The following is a 17,301-nucleotide window of genomic DNA, read 5'->3' as shown; positions in this document are numbered from 1 at the left end:
GAAATCACTCCATCATTTGACAACAAACTCAGTTCTTTAAAAAATCAATTTGATTAAATTTATTTCATCTTTCATGAGTCATCTCTTTACCAAATAAGATTTTTTTTTCTTTTAAGAGAGAAACACCTATGGTCACAAGCAAATGTTTTGCTTGATAGTTGGCTTGCCTGTGCTAGCCAGAATATTTTTTGACTGGCTTCCCAAACCCTGTTGCTTTTACTACAATCACTGCTTTTTCTACATTATTTGGGTAAGATTAAAAAAATTTAGGTAAGATAAACAATATTTAGGTAAGATAAAAATAACATTTTAGAAATATTCTTATTGTAATTCTGTCTTTCCTAATGAATACACAATTTAAATATATCTTATTACCCTAAGTAGCAATAATAGTTGATGCTTTTGAAACTTGCTTTCACCAACTCAACCCAAAGGAATGTCACCAACTCCCTCCAAGGTAATACTGAAAATATTAGTCACATTTTATTATTGTGGTATCTTTGATTAAGATATTTTTCAGTGGGAATGAACATCATTTATTTTAGACTTACAAACTCTTAAGATATCCAATGGAATACACAAGTATAAGGTTTACTTTTCTTTTGTTTTTATTATTAAAATACTAAACAAGAGCCAGAGGAAGTTACAAAGCAAAAACAGTTATCACCTAAATGAAAATACTATCTTTACCAAATGGATGGTGATGATTTATTTTCTCTTTTCTGCTCTAAAAAAATTTCTCCTTAACTAACTTTAGGCTCTTCAACAAAAGAAGTTCCAGATGATGAAGCTCTATCTTGGGACATAATGCCTGGACTCCTAAAATATCTGAGGGAGTCCAGAAGGAAGGAGGCTGTTGTGTTTCCTGAGGCTGGATTAGGGGAATGAGAGTTTAATTCACAAAATCTCTGTTTCATATGTTGCTCAATTTCCTGGATTGTCAATTATTCTACCTAAATCTTTAAGGGACATGGAGGTCTTTACCATATAAGAGACATGGTAACCTCCCTTGTGAGGCCAGAGAGACATTTCTCATTTAAACCCTAGAGATAAAAAGGAAAATTCTGCATGGAGAAGTAACCACACTAACATTCTACACTACTAAAGTGAGTGGAAGAGTAGCATCTTGGGACCTACAAAACAGCATTTCAGTAGAATCAGAAAAGATAAATGAAGAGACTTGCAACAACAGGGAAAACTTTGAGCTCTTCTAGTGTGGTAAAGCAGAGACCATCCAGATCACAGTTCTTGTGTCATCTGCTGATGCTCAGGGGCTCTTGGAGGCATTTCCAGTGTCCTATGGCTCTTAGAGAAGGCAAAGGGATTTCGTCTTCTAGTATCTGCTCCAGACATCATAAATTTCAACTTTGGAATGTTGGCCAGAAGATATATTGGGAGTGCTCAATTGCTGGTCCAATGATGAGGCTGTTTAGCTACAGACCAAGGTTCTACTCACAGGGGAGGAGTTTTTGATATAATTGGCTATTTAGCTTTACAAGTCCAGAGGGCAACAGGAAGTCTGTATCCACAGAGGACCTTATTGGCCAGACCAGACATTCGGTAAATCTGTTCTTTTAGGCAGAGGCCCACTTAAAACAGGCTCCATTTAAAGGCATGCCAAGAAAAAAAAAAAAAAAAAGGTGGCTGTTTCATAATGGGCCACCCTGTGTTAAATAATAGTATTCTTCTGGTAGGCAATCCTATACTTAGCACTTTCATGAAAATTAATTAGTTACAGGTACAAAGACCTAAGAGACCCTGTTACACAAACCTCTTAAAACTTGAAATGTGAAAAATCAACCAAAAGTATCTGTTAATAACTTACACACCTCTTTGGAGAAATGAAAGAGCTTTGGTTTACAATCATCTGTAACATTTGGAATCTGTTTAAGAGTATTGAGGGGAAAAAGAGAAACCAACAGTCATTAAAATTCAGAATGTATCAACAAAAATGAATTTATTATTAATACACTTTCAAGCCAAAATATTTCAAAACAAATTTCCAAAATGCAATATAGCCATTACTTTTTCATTATTAGAAAAAAAAGGATCATTAGTCTTTTTAAATTTTTAGTTTAAAATAAAAAGGAAGAAACTGAAAAGAAATAAAAGTTATTACCTGGAAGCTTTCCTTTAAGTAATTTAATGTCAGAGGACAAGGGATGGACCATTTTTTAATTATTATCTGTAAAAATAAATAGAATCAGCAGATTATTTCTTATAAAAATAAGAAACTGATATATAATAGGTCAGCATCATTTCAGTTAATCTAATACCATACCAAATAAGATGCTAACAGAAGATTCTTTGCTTATGTGATTTTCCCTGGTTAGAATGGGGTCATCATTTAACATGGTCACCTGTGGTGGAGGGTAGGGGTGCGTGTGGTGGGGACACAGGATGCTACATGTTTAGTGGGGATCTCCTCCATTAAAGGCCAAGGGTACTCTTTCACTTTCAAAACCAAAAGCATCAAGGCATTTTTTAAAAAAGTGGAACTCCAAATGGGAACATGATGTCTTCAGTGACAATTTTACAAGAATATGGTCATTTATGAACCTGTTGTCAGTGGTGGATAGAGAAACATTAATAGCAGTTTGGGGAAAGGCCACAGACAGAAGTAAGTAGACCTTATGCAAAGGAGGAGCTCAAGGATTTCTTATGTACATATAAGTGCTGCCCCTACTTACTTTTACAGATTTGTTTTATTTTTGTCAAATGTGGGGAAAGGTGGCTAGCATAAGAGCAGATAGCTAGGGAACTCCAGTGGCAAAAATACATAAATTTTAAAAAATATTAAAAGAAATCCAGAAGGATGCTGTTTCCCAGAATTAATCAATGAAAATATTTCAGGACTTTATTCTTAATTGTGGCCATCCTGCTCCTAGAACTATAGTAGTGGCTATGTCAACATTACCATTGTTGCCATTGTTTTAGGGCACATAATTACTCTGTAAATGTTTGCTCCAGGTTGAGTCCCAGCATACAAAGGGGCAAGGGAGAATAAAGGAAGTATTTGTCCTTTGCAGGAGATCAATCAGTAAACACTATTCTTATTCCTATTTGGTAGTTACCCAGTTTTAGACCTTTAATTAATTCAATCAAAATTTTATACAGTGATAGAAAAAATCTAAAGAAAACATATATATATATTTTTTATTTCAGCATATTATGAGGGTACAAATGTTTAGATTACGTATACTGCCCTTGCCCACCGCCCCCCCCAGTCAGAGCTTCAAGCGTGTCCATCCCCCAGACGGTGCGCATCGCACTCATTAAGTATGTATATACCCATCCCCTCCTCCCTCCTCCCATCTGCCCGACACCCAGAAAACATATATTTTTAGGATTAAGTTAATAAATGAAGAATCACTCTTAATTAAAAATCTTACCAAAAAAAAGAATTATTGTATAAGGATAAAGTGGGCAAGTTGCTTTGACATTACTTCGTAAGTTTTCAATGGGAAATAAAACTAAATAGTCAATTTACCAAGAGGAAAGAACAAAATTGAAAGCAATAATCTTTTTTTTTGATAAGTTTTCAAAAAAAGGACAAGGATAAGGCCAGGGAGAAGCTAGAGACTCAAGGCTGTTACTGGTCTCTCACTTCTGCCATGCTGAAATTGTTCCAAATTCAGTTTCTCACATTTCCCCCTTACTAAAAGTGGTGGTGTTGGCAGGAACAGCTATTAATTGAGTATTTGCTATGTACCAGGTACCTTGATAAGCTCTGTATGTGCTAGCTCACTTATTTTATCAGCTGTTATTTCTCTACAAAGATTCATCCTAACCCCAAGCCTGCATGGTGGTATGGGGTGGATAGAGATGATGTCCTACAAAGCAGAAGTATAGAATAGGAATGGAAAGAGACCCAACAGCAAAGAGGTCAGATTAACAGGGAGTCATTGCTAAGGTTGAAAACAGAACACGGTAAGAAGATAACTCTGGGGTTAGAAAGACAAAGGGGAAAAGGAGATTATTAAAAATGTTCACTTGTGCAAGAGGCTTCCCTTATCTCTCCTACTAGATTGACAGATCTTCACAAGTAGTGAACAGGTTAAATTCCCACACTCTATAATGTCTAACATAGTCCTCAGTAGAAGGAAAGCTTCTGACTAAAATTCATTTAAATAGTTCTCTATTTTGATTATTGATTTATTGAAATATTGCTTAGAATACTAATCTGTACTTAAGATAGAACTTTCAGAAAGAATGGCAATCCATTTGTGTTCTAAAATACACCAAAAAAGGAAAATTTACCCAAAAAAGTAAATCCATCTGGTTACCATCATTGTGAGCCACCAATAAAATTTATTTTTAAAAATTTTAGATGTTTTAGAGGGGGCAAATATTTATGTTAAATTTTTAATGAAAATAAGGATCTGGGAGAATAGAGTATAGGTTTTGATTTATATTATTTGAAAAGCATAATTAAGAAAATAACAGTTTTCTGGACTGGTATTTTAAAAATGTAATATAAATACTATACATATTTACAAACACTTCTGACAAAAAGAATCAATAGAAAAATTGGCATCCTTCAAAAAAATCTGGGTTAATATACATACATCTTTCCTTTTCCTAACCACTATGTATTTCAAAACCTAACACTTGGTGAATCTAAAATAAATATGCCAATTAAAAAGAGCATTTAAGAAAATATACAAAGTATTCTTCATTGTCCCATTGCAGATTAAATTTAAATTGTGGTCATAGGTCAAAATCTGAGCAGATGTTTATAAGGCATTACAATAAATGCAGAATAAGGGTATTATTTCCATATGACTGCTACAATAGAAATCTGTATTGAATTTAACAGTCTTTACCATGACAGAAACAAAAACTACAGTAGACATAGCATATCAATACATTTCACCTGCTTCAAGCTATTGGTTATGAAAACTAAATTAATCTTACCTATGCAAGGCTTGGATTGCCAATTATCTCGTGAGGGAAAATTCATTGTTATCTATACTGATTCTTTTTAGTATCCATACATTCATTTGCATATGTAAGCCATTCCTAACCATATAGATGTCTCTTGACAATCAAATTATAATGAAAATATTTACTGTTTCTCTCTTCAATATGGAGCCTACAAAGTGTATGTTTAATTCACTTATTTGTAAGATACAAATCAGACAACTGGGGAAGGAGGAGGAATGATTTTAATGTTGATAATTCAACAAATGATTGAATTCAAATACTGGTAAATATTTTCAGTTTTAAGGGCATTCGTTAGCATATAAATACTTACGTACACTGAAAACAGGGTCACTTACAGTTTCTTTAAACAATTTAAAGTTGTTTTATCCCTATGTCTCAGAAGATAGTTTAGCCAAAGTTAAATGTACCCCTAGGTTGTTTTGAGAGCTTTGAAATCTGGCTCTATAATATGGCTTAAGGACTGATGTGCTGTCTTGCTCTTATGTATAGCAGTTTTCTTTCATTCATTTCTTAATAACAAGGAAAAGTTCAATCAAGCTTATGAAAAGGCCATTTCGATATGTATATTCTTGGCAAGTTAAAAATGTTTAATACTACTTAAGCTTTGACATTTAGATGCTGACTATGGAATAAACTGCCATACCAAGAAAAAAAGGGCTTTTTAAAAAATTTCACACAAAGATACTAACTTTAGGATGTTAAGATCTGTTTTAGAAGGATTAAAAGGAAATAAATTCATATTCTATCTTTATATTAAATTATTTTATGATTTCAAAGTAAGTTAAAATTACTATCTGATATTTTTCTATGTTATAATAGAAATCAGCTAATTTAAAAACAAGAAGAAATATGTCCCACCTGTGAAGAAAAATATTTATTTGAAGTAGTGTTTTTATGAAAACTTATTTATGCTGAATCAACCAGACAAGATTGGAGAATTCGGGCACCCCAGTTCTTATTAGATCTTCTCAATGGTGAAGTTCCAGAAGCTCTGGTTTCATTAATGTAATAGAGTTTCAAAATCAAGATGACTAGTATCAAATTTATTTTACAGATTAGAACTAGACTGATTCTTCACACAATATCATACAGAAATAAACTGACACACCTACGGTTTTAATATTGGTGTGCTCTGCTTTCTAGTGAACCACATCAGATACTGAATTTGAAATGCTGCTTTAGCTAAGCCTCTTCAAAATAGGTACAATGAAGGAAATAATTTTGTGGAACAAAAGTGCTTTTAATAATACAATGAAATAAAATGGAATACCCTTCCCAACACACAAAAGAATTAAAAGAAAAAAGACATTAACACAATGAGGCCAATTTTTGTGAGGAGATAAGCAATACATTATATTTTAAACTTACCACAAGAGCAAAGAACACCATAAAGAAAAATGATAAACTACTTGTGTAGCCAAGAAAGCCTGTAAAATAACAGTAAAATAAAAAGCAATTTATAAGGAAAGTGATTTTAACGTACTACTAAAGCTATACATCTTGGGCATGTTTTCTATTATGGTGCTTGGTATCTGGGGCTTAGGGCTCAGAATAACAACATTCCAACTATCTGTCACAGATCATTTATGCAGCTCTGTACAGCAGAATTGGAACTGGCTTACCACTAATGGTACACTGTAAGGAAAGGCTGCTCTTTAATGTTCCGCTGTAAAGATTTTATTTTAGTGGGGCAGACAAAATACTACTGCAAACCAAGTAATAGGTTAACTAGGCAGGACTGAAGGCTGAACAACCTAAAATAAGGCCAAGTTTAAAATTATTCACAACCACCAACCTTCTGCCAAAAATGTGGTACTGTGAAATTTAAAAGCCCCTTAATATTTCTCTTTCTCTCTGCCTCCCTCCCCTTCCTCCCCGCTCCCTCCCTACCTCCCTCTTTCTTTTTTCTAAACAAACTATGTGTTCTTTTATAAAGACTTACCTATTTGGGGAAGAAGTGCAAGAGGGAACACAATACCAACACAAATGATTATTAGTAGTGTTTGTCCGTCCAGATACCAAGACCTATTAGGAAAAAAGTTCTATTTTAGGCCCACGACTCCAGTGTTTGTTCTTATACACACACACACACACACACACACACACGCACACTTATAACCATTATAACTACCCATTAAGAAAAGCCTACTTCCTTTTGTTAAAATGTTCTTATGGGATCCTATTATTCTTATTAATGAATTTACATTTAGAAAATGTACCAAAATAGTGAGATTCCATTTTCAACTACCAAATTAACAAATATTTAAAAATAAGATAACAGTCAATGTTAGTAAGGAGTGATGAGGTGTCCCCTCCCCCCCAAAAAACAGTAAGAGTATAAACTATATAAATTATATGTCTGTAAAGCAATTTGGTAATAAATATAGAGGACCTTCAAATAATTATACCCTTTAACACTTAAAAAGACTATTAAAATAAAGAAACAAGAACAAAGATTTTTGTAAAAAGATGTTATTGAAAACATTTAAAGTAAAATTGAAAACAAACATCTCAGACTATGATAATTTTGAAATAACAGTATAATATTCAGTAAACATTGTGTGTGTATATAGCATGATAATCTTGAGGAAAAATACAGATACATCAAAAATGGAAAGAAACTACAATATATCGATAGCCATTATCTTTGGGTGGTAGAATGATGGGTAATTTTTCTTCTTTATATTTCTTATATTTTTCCAAATTTTAGGAAAGAGCATGTAGTACCAATAAAAAAGCATTAAACACATTAAAATACTGAATGAGAAAAAGGTAAGTTAACAGTATCATTCTGTATTTGTTTATTATAAAAGACAAACTTGATACACATAAAAAGCCAGAAAGATATACTTAAAATACCACAAGTAGGTATTTGTATGTGGTAGCAATATGAGCAATTTTTATTTTTTCCTTGTTTGCATATAATGTGGTTTCAATTTTTTCAATGTGAAATACATGGGTAAAAATTTTAAAAAGTTAAAGTTAATTCCTCAAGACCTTAAAAGATTTGTATATAAAGGACAAACAATTCATGAAAGAAATATAATCAGTGAATACACATGAAGAAAAATCCAATTACTGGTGCTAATGAAGGAAATAATGACACTGTTGACATTAAACTAGCAAAATTATTAAAAATAATATTCAAGGATGTGGCATAATTGGACTTCACACATTGCTAGTGATCTTGTCAATTAGTACTATCTTCTGGAAAAACAATGATAATATGTAGCAAGAGTAATAAAAATGCAGTGGCAATCTACTCTAAGAAAATAATCCAAAATAGAGAAAATTCTATACGCATGAAACTGTTGAATACAATATTATAATATTATAATATTAAGAAGCTGGTAGGTAAGCACAGTCTGAAAAAAGCTGGGAGAAAACTCTGTATACCCTACATTAGAAATTATTTAGGTCAATAATAATGTACTCAAAGGAGAGTTATATAGCTTTTTTAAAAAGACAATCTAGTAAAATGGAAAATGATAATGATCTAAAATATATGATTATTAACTATATTGTAAAAAGATGTTTGGGAAAAATTCAAAAGAAATAAGAGGACAGTGATTAGGTTAGAGATTGTATTACATTGTAATTCTTTGCTCTCTTTTCTAAATTTTTTTGTAATGTAGCTATTACAGTTTTGCACTGAAGCAAATACATACTCATATACATGAAAAATAGTAACAAAGTAAAACTAATGCTAAAATGGGACCTGGGAGCATCAAAGACCAATAGGTATGATAAATTTTTCAAACCATTTGGTAGATGATCTTAAAATTCCCACTTTGCAATAATGCAATCTCTTTCACTGTCTACCAGATAGCCAAAATCTTCCACTGCCATATTAAATTAAGAAAGAGTTTTCTTCTACATGGGTTTCAATTCAACCCTTGGCTTCTAACATGGACTTTATGATTCACTGCATATCTTTTACACTGTGGTTCATAAGGAAGTCCTCTTCAATGTATCTTTAATCATTACTATTGCGTGCTAACAACTTTCTCTTTAATGGAACAAGAGAAGGCGTAGCAACAGAAATAGCACTATAATCACATTTTTCCCTCCTTTGCCCTAATTTGTGCCCTTAGGAAATGCATGTGCCAGAAACTATTATATAACTTGCGCACAAGTATTTCTAGCTCTAAGAGACCTGAAGCTCAATGTCCTGCAATTCTTCGTATGCAGGAAGTACTAAAAGAGTATACTTATTAAAAATACAAAATGATACTTAACATGTTTATCTTCTAGTCACTCTTGAATAACAATCAGAATACGAATTTCAAAATATCTTTCATTGAGGAACACCTGGCAACTAAATTTCTGATGCTGGCAAAAAGCCCAGGGCTCTATGTCTGAAATGACTTTTCCTTCAGGGACCCACTATCAGGTCCAGACAGTTGCAGTGCCAGGAGAAAAAATGCCCAAAGGAGCACCGAAGCGGATTCCATCTGTTAGTTCTGCTGTCCCTGTTAGATAACAATACTATATTGTACACTGGAAAATCTGTTGAGTGTGGCTCTCATGTTAAGTGTTCTTTACCATAATAAAATAAAAAATTATTATAAACCAAAATCTCTCTTTAAAAGGAAAAAAAAATGTCATGAAGGTAGAGTTATACAAAAAGGGAACATGTTAATTCCCAGAACCAGGACTCTTCTTTAGCATAAGAATAAAGGGACAATTTTTGAAATCCTGAACAACTGTTATTTTATGCCCTTTCAGACCACAAGTCATTTATGTCCATAGAAATCATATGACTGACCAAAGCACTGAACTGTGGATCTGAATATAACTTTACCTTTTCCCAGCAGTAACTCGAAATCATAGAGTCATAGAATGTTAGAGCTAGAAGAGATCTTAGAGATCATCTGGCTCAACAGCTTCATTGTGTATGTCTGTAAAATCAGCAAAAGGATGGTGATGATCTTAGTGATTGTAGTGATGAAAATATTCTTCAATAGTCACTCTAAGTTTATGGTATTTTTCAGATACTGCCTCATTTATTTCAAGATCATGCTTTGTGCTCTCCTTTTCACAGGACTGAACTTTAAATTTTCAATATAAAAAGAATTTTATTATAAAATACAATTTTCTACTGGTTATTATTAATCTTTTTTACCCTTATTAATTATTTTAATAAAGCCTAATGTAAACGTAGTGCTTTTCTTTACCATTCATTAACAATAAAGGCACCACAGTAATGTAAAGTTAGTTTAGCTTTCATGTGTGTGTCACAGCTAAATGAATTGTGTTTGGCAATGGATATTTTCCAAAGAACAGAAATGATTAAACTTAAAAAAGAAAACCTCAGCCTGAGAAATACAAACCAGTAAAAAGAAATCTCAAAAAGTGCATATTAAATAAATTTATAAAATAAATCAAGATTTTAGAAGAATGTACTAACTTTAAATTTTTTTCTAAGGGGAGAATAAAGAATTATCTAACAGAACGCCTGTTTTCCTACTGTGATCTAAATGTACACTCTCTTTAAGCCAAAAGAATTAGAGTAAAAAGTTTTATACTTCCTAGAAAACTTGTTTGATCTGTGGATTTAATCCTATATGATAAAAATGTTCCAAGTATGAAATATAGAGTATAAATCCTTAGCTGTATTGCAAATGCTTTGGCATGCAGACTTTTTTTCCATATTTTAATGAAAACCAGATTTATTTATAAGTTGCTTTAATTTCATTCCCGAATGAAATGGAACAAGAGTATCATATGTTCTGAATTAGGATCTTACTCACATCCCATATCAATTATGTAACTCAAATGCAAGACAACTTAATTGTGTCAATCATATTCCCCTGACAAGATCATTAAATGTTAACAGAGAGCTTCCAACTTTTAACAGCTATAGATTTTAAAAATATAAGTTATTCTTTGAAAAACATAAATGTATCATGAAAGTTCAGTATAAGCATTATAGCTTCTTACTTCTAATAAAAATCTTTGAAATTAGAATATTATGAACACAGTTTCTTTTTGGTAATATTTTTATAAAGATTTATATTTCACAAAGGTATGTCAAACTCATAGATAATCCAGAAAATAAGCACACCTGAAAGATCTTAATTAAAATGTGTTGTAAATCAAACCCTAAAATAAGCGTATCAATATACTGATCTCTTAGAGGAAATACTGCTATGTAACTCTATCTAGAAATAAACTGCCCTATATAGATAGTAAAGTTAATTATCATAACATTTGCTTCTTAATTATTTTACATCATTAAACTTTAAAGACTAATGATTTATCTGCATTCTAACCAATTAATATAATTAGCCATTTATTAATTGTTTTCAAAACTCTGAAATCCAAAATAAGTTGAATATATATTACATTTAAAACAAGATGAGGTTGTTAAAAAGATGTGCAATTTTAAAACATCATAACTGAGAAGATAAAAACTGGCCATAGTATTTTGAAGTACACAATTTAAAAAATCCATTTCTGATATGTAAAATTAACATTTTAATCAATTTTCTACTAATATGAGATGGGAGTTCATTTTAATTTTTGTTTACAAAAAAGAAAAAAACCCGAACAATGTAAATGGCAAATGATTTTAAATGAAGCTGTGGTAAAGCATCTCTTTTAGAGAAAGAAGATCTAAGTTTCAGTATCAGTTGTGCCACATAATACTTTATTTCAAAATTTTACATGTATTTATATCTCTCCTCTTTCCACAAAGACATATGACAATAAAAATATGAATAAATGTCACCAAATTCAGGACCAACAAAAAGGAAAACATACATTACAATTATTGGGATTAACACAGTTTATGCAATACATTCAAATTTGACTCTGAGCTTCCTGGCAGTCAGAGCAAAAAGGGAAACACCACCTTTAATATAGTCATTATTATTGGAATTTCTTAATTCTCCACATTTACATTGTGCTATCAGCTTACAAAAGCATATGTATGTATAGTATCTTATTTGATCATCCCAAAAACTTTGTTAAGAAGGCAATATTTGTAATCCCATTACACCAGGTAAAAAAACGTATGGCTCAAAGTTCAGTCATATGGCCAAAAGAATTTAAATTAGATTCCTGCGGTAACTGAATCTGAAATGGATAGAACACACGTCTCCTTTGTCTTAGTCTCGCATTCTTTATTCCACCTCATACTGCTTTGAGTTCTTAGCCCCAAATTATAAAATATATTTTTCACACAGAATTTGAATAATAGAAGCTGTCCTCGATATTTTCACAGCAAATACAAAAGTGAGTTTCACGTAGTTATTTCTCACAGCACGTCTTTATCAAACTAAGAGCATAAAATCAAAATGTAACAAGATAAAGCTGTAGATAAAACAAGGTAGTTGTGAGCATCAGATGTGATACTGAATGTGGAAACCCTGTAAACTATAAAGTACTATACAAAGGCACATTATCTTCTGATGATGCGAAATCATTAAGAATTTCTATCTACCTTTTTTCAATCACATTTGCTTGAGGGTTTCTATTCTAAAGTATACCATACAGTCCTTACAAATATGCATTTGCACTTTTGCAAGTAGAATTCTTTAATGGAAGCCAAGATGTCAAAGCTAAAAACTGAATTCTGAAAACTTTCTCTGCATTCCAGAACAAATTCAATTATTGAAGCAAAACAATCAAATATTTAAACCTAAAAGTCTGATGGGTTTTGTGTTGTGGTTTGAAAACTGTGTGAAATAACTTGATGACAATTAAAAGGATTTGTCCTATCTTTTCAAGTTCACTTTTCTAAAAATTTCTTGTTCTACATAGTGAAACAAAAAGCACAATTAATTTTTTTCTCCACAAAAGGGATGAATCAAGTCTTTAGAACCTAGTCTTTTTCAAATAAAGGAGAATGGAGATATAGTGTGGTTTAGAATTGTTTATAATATTGTTAAAAAATAGGAAATGCACTTGCAAATAATTTTTTTAACCTTACTATATAATAAGAATCTCACATAGTATGGTTGTAACTGCCAAATTCTTTATCACTGTGATTTGTTGAGAAGCGACAACAATATTATTTACTCTTTTCCTTTAAGACTTTACTTCCAGTACCATTAGCCTTTCCCCGTTCCCCAGCCCAATCTTTCATATCCCTAGAAATTTCTCTTTTATTCTTCTCCAAGAGCTATCTTAGACCTGTCTTAGCCCATCTCACGCCCCCAAGGAATGCAAGGATTATATCTGGTGCTTCTGATGGTTCACAGCACAGTGCTTTGTACATATGGGTAATCAATAAACATCTGCTCAATGTTTTCTACTCTATTACTTCTCCACCCCTGCCTAATTTGTAAGTGTCTCAAGGGCAAGGACTATATTTGTTTCACTTGCCAGTAAAGCTTAATAAATATTTTTTAAATTAATAAATGAATGGATACAATGTGAAATATTTTTTCTTACCCACTATAGTCTCCAGTCAAAAATTCTGAAATAGCAGCAGGAAGCTCTGTTTTAATAATGAAAAGATAAGATGACATAGCTGCAAAAAGAAGGGGATTCCTATTAGAATTCTATAATTTTTAAACATTTAAAGAATCATCTATCCAGGAACACAGATGTCCATTAGAGCTATGACAAAATATGGAAGATTAACTCATAATGCACTATCTCAAAGATATATATACCAGGAATGCAGATAAGTAACTTTGTAGAGAAGAATGTTTGATAAGTTCATTAAGTATCCTTTGCTTACATTTAAGCAAACTATTTAGGTAAGAGAAAGAGTCTTGATTACAGGCCATTTATAAACGAAATTGTTTGAAGTTTTGCAAAAACTCCCTTATATGTTATCACCCCTGTCCAAGGCATTAGAGGTTAGCTTAGCAAAAACTGACACAGAAACAGTAGTTTAATAAGTATGGCTTATGACTTTGATTATTTGTTCTTTTTTACTAGAGAGAGATGCCTCCCCCCACCACAGAAGTCTCATTCTCTCTCTCTTCCTCTCTCTGCTACCCACATTATGAACATATGTAATTATAGGACAAAAACAGAATGTATAATGAATTACATCTAAAATTATTCTCTAAAAAGATTAGAAAAGACTCTACAGAAACTATTAAGCATATGAAAGGAATAAAACTCCTAACTTTTATTCTATTTTATTAACAGGGCTCATTTGTATTATACAATCAGAACCTGAAGCTAGCATTATTTATCACATTTTATCTGACAGGATCCAAGAAATAACTAGCTTTTAGCAATTTAATAATGATTCTTTTTTTCTTTTTCTTTTTCTTTTTTTTTTAAGAGACAGGGTCCTGCTCTGTCACCCAGGCTAGAGTGCAGTGGCACAACCACAGCTCACTGCAACCTCCAACTCCTGGGCTCAAACAATTTTCCTGCCTCAGCCTCCCAAGTAGCTGGGACTACAGCAGTATGCCACCATGCCCAACTAATTTTTCTATTTTTTAATTTTTTTGTAGAGACGGAGGTCTCACTATGTTGCCCAGGCTGGTCTCAAACACCTGGTCTCAAGCAACCCTCCTGTCTTGGCCTCCTAAAGTGCTGGGATTACAGGTGTGAGTCCCTGGCCATAATTCTGACGTAGTTATAAAAAAATAAATTCAGGCCAGGCTAGATGATTCACAAATGTAATCGCAGCACTTTGGTAAGCAGAGGTAGGAAGATCACGTGAGGCCATGAGTTAGAGACTAGCATGGGCAACACAGCGAGACCCTGTCTCTACAAAAAATAGAAACATCCAATTAGCCAGGCATGGTAGCATGTGCCTATCATGCTATAGCTACTTGGGAGGCTGAGGCAGGAGGATCAAGTGAGCCCAGAAGTTTGAGGTTGCAGTGAGCTATGATAGGACCACTGCACTTCAGTGCAGGTGGAGAGCAAGGTGACAGAGCCAAGACCCTGTCTCTAAATACATACATACAGACATACATAAAACAAATTCTATAAACCTTCCATCAAATACTAGGAAAAGTTTTAATATGGTTACAGAATATGGAACTCATTTATATATAAATACTTGAGTTTAACTTTAAATGCTTGAATATAGAGAAACCCAGATGATTTGGAGTCAAAACTTTAGTTTAACACCGTAAGAATCTCTTTCCCCTTGAAGATTAAGTATATTAAAAAAAACAAGAGCCAACAAGAAAATGTCCATGAAGAATAAAGACTATACTCTGTGTGCATATTAATTTTATTACTTATTTATATTTCAGGAAATAATTCACTTTCTCCTTGGACCTACAAAAACTAAGAACACGAATGCTAAGTCTGAATGGCAAAAATCTGGGGAAAATTTGATTAAAAAGCTCAAACAGTTTAAGAAGAATGTGTATTTCTCAATCAAAATATTTGAAAGTAGCTGAACTTCTCTACAATTACAATGCTGTGTGACCACTTAACTTTAGAGAAAAAAAGGATACATACCAGTTTGTGTGTAAATCTGTATGGAAATAGACAGTAGTACTCACACACAAACACACACACACTCTCAATGTTTTTAGTTAAATAATATGTGCTTATGGCAAAGTAAACCTTAGAAGTCAAATAATCACTTCTCTGTAATGAAAATATACATATGTATATTTTTTAGTTTATGACTATTTCTTTTTCTCCAGCATACGTATAGCTGTTGAATAAAACCCATTGAGACATTTCTGCAAACTCTTACTTATGGGGTATCACAATTGACTGTATGTGAAAATGTGTTCTATATTGTTCATATTCTCATAGGGAAAAATGCTATCAATTTGGCACAGAACAGAAGGACAGTTTAGATTAACCTCTTCCACTCAAGGATTTGTAGTCTTTATAATATTTTATTTATTCCAAAGAACTACACACATATGGTGCAATGATGAAAATCATAAATTGAATCTTCTGAAACTGGCCTAGAACTACTTAAATATACTTTGAGAAAAAAAAAAAAGACAAAAGTACCTTGAAAACAAGGAAGGTAGACTTCCTACACAATGTAATTTATTATCTGCCTATCAGTCTTTCTTGCTTGGATTAATCCAACACCACATGCAATTCTAAAGTTTCAGACATTCATTTCTTTCAGTAATTTCCTATTATTTCTTTTGGATCTTTAGATGTATAAAGCTACAATGAATATGAGATCACATTTCTTTTTAATATACAATCTGTCATTCTCTCCAGAATTTCTATTAGCCCCTGGCTAATCATTTGATCACTTTTATCCTCTGTTATAGCCTTAACTCTTTAGTTTTCAAATGGGAGTCCTATTTCATTAGATTCCAGTCTGAAGAATCATGCATATTTTAAGAAATATGAACTCACCAAACATGTGTTTCTCTCTCAAAAAAGACCTCAGCATACAAGGTACAAATATAACAAAACATGTAAAATTACTGCTTCTTTCTTAGAGAATGTTGGTGTATATTTTAAGATCTACAAAACCACAATGCTTACTATGGGGGAAAAACCCCACCGATGAAGCAAGTAAAACAAAGAAATACACTATTCTATTCACGGTGGAAACTGTTTTTTTCTTAAGCACAAGTAAATTTTCATGCAAGGACTAGCACCTTAACACATTATAGTATATATAATACAGAGAAGAAACAAAGATTACCAAATATACATCAAGTTAGGAAATATTAATATATCTTAATTAAATTCACATAAAAAGAACAATCAGCTCAATAAAATGATCTACAAAGGTTTTAAAGATATGGTATCAATAGGAAAGCTCATATATTCATTGTTTTTAACCAAAATTTTTAGTAGATCGAATAGCCAGCTGTCACACTTTTTGTCTCATATCTTCTATTAATGGATAAAAAAGTCTTTAAAGACTTATCTTAGAGACCAGACATAAGCAAGAATTTGTAAATGATTTTTGCTGACACCAAAACATAGTATAAACTCCTAATACAAGACACACCATGTTGTACTTGAAATTAATAGCTGTAACAGGGGCATCCACAAGAGCCATGCTTATAGTTAAGTGGTTCTGGTCTCCACACCACCAAAGCCAAAATTAGTGGTAGAAGATATACCTTGATGACAGGTATTCAGCCATTATGAATCATTTAAGTTTCAGCACATTAACTAAATAGGTATTCTTTTCTCCTTCATTTTAAACATAGCTAGTAGAACTCAGCATACAAGATACAAATATAATAAAACATGTAAAATATTGCATCTTTCTTAGAAAATGTTGGTGTGTATTTTAAGAGCTAAAAAACCACAGTGCTTACTATGGGGAAAAATCCATCGTTCTGAGAAGGAAATTAAAAATCTGTCAACCTAATCAAAACACAGAAGTTGAAAGCATTCTTCAAAAACCATTTGGAAAAAGCAAAAGAAATGACTAAAAAGGGTACAATTTGATTAGGCAATAGGAAGTGGCAAGGTATTGAT

At 32.3% G+C, this 17,301-nt stretch overlaps 1 protein-coding gene across 1 annotated transcript in view; it reads right to left on the bottom strand.

Moving 5' to 3' along the window:
* Positions 1 to 17,301, bottom strand: part of SLC38A6 (solute carrier family 38 member 6) — a 61,712-nt gene that overhangs the window by 11,076 nt on the left and 33,335 nt on the right. Inside the window, exons 6-10 of the mRNA XM_069465034.1 lie at positions 13,348 to 13,426; positions 6,890 to 6,972; positions 6,316 to 6,374; positions 2,120 to 2,185; positions 1,830 to 1,883 (exon numbers count right to left, since the gene is read on the bottom strand). Coding sequence (XP_069321135.1) covers positions 1,830 to 1,883; positions 2,120 to 2,185; positions 6,316 to 6,374; positions 6,890 to 6,972; positions 13,348 to 13,426 — 341 coding nt within the window. The remainder of the gene's footprint in view (positions 1 to 1,829; positions 1,884 to 2,119; positions 2,186 to 6,315; positions 6,375 to 6,889; positions 6,973 to 13,347; positions 13,427 to 17,301) is intronic.

The sequence above is a fragment of the Eulemur rufifrons genome, chromosome 2, assembly GCF_041146395.1.
Source record: "Eulemur rufifrons isolate Redbay chromosome 2, OSU_ERuf_1, whole genome shotgun sequence".
NCBI lineage: Eukaryota > Metazoa > Chordata > Mammalia > Primates > Lemuridae > Eulemur > Eulemur rufifrons.
Note: the sequence above shows the minus strand (reverse complement) of the source record. Positions and strands in the feature narration are given on the sequence as shown.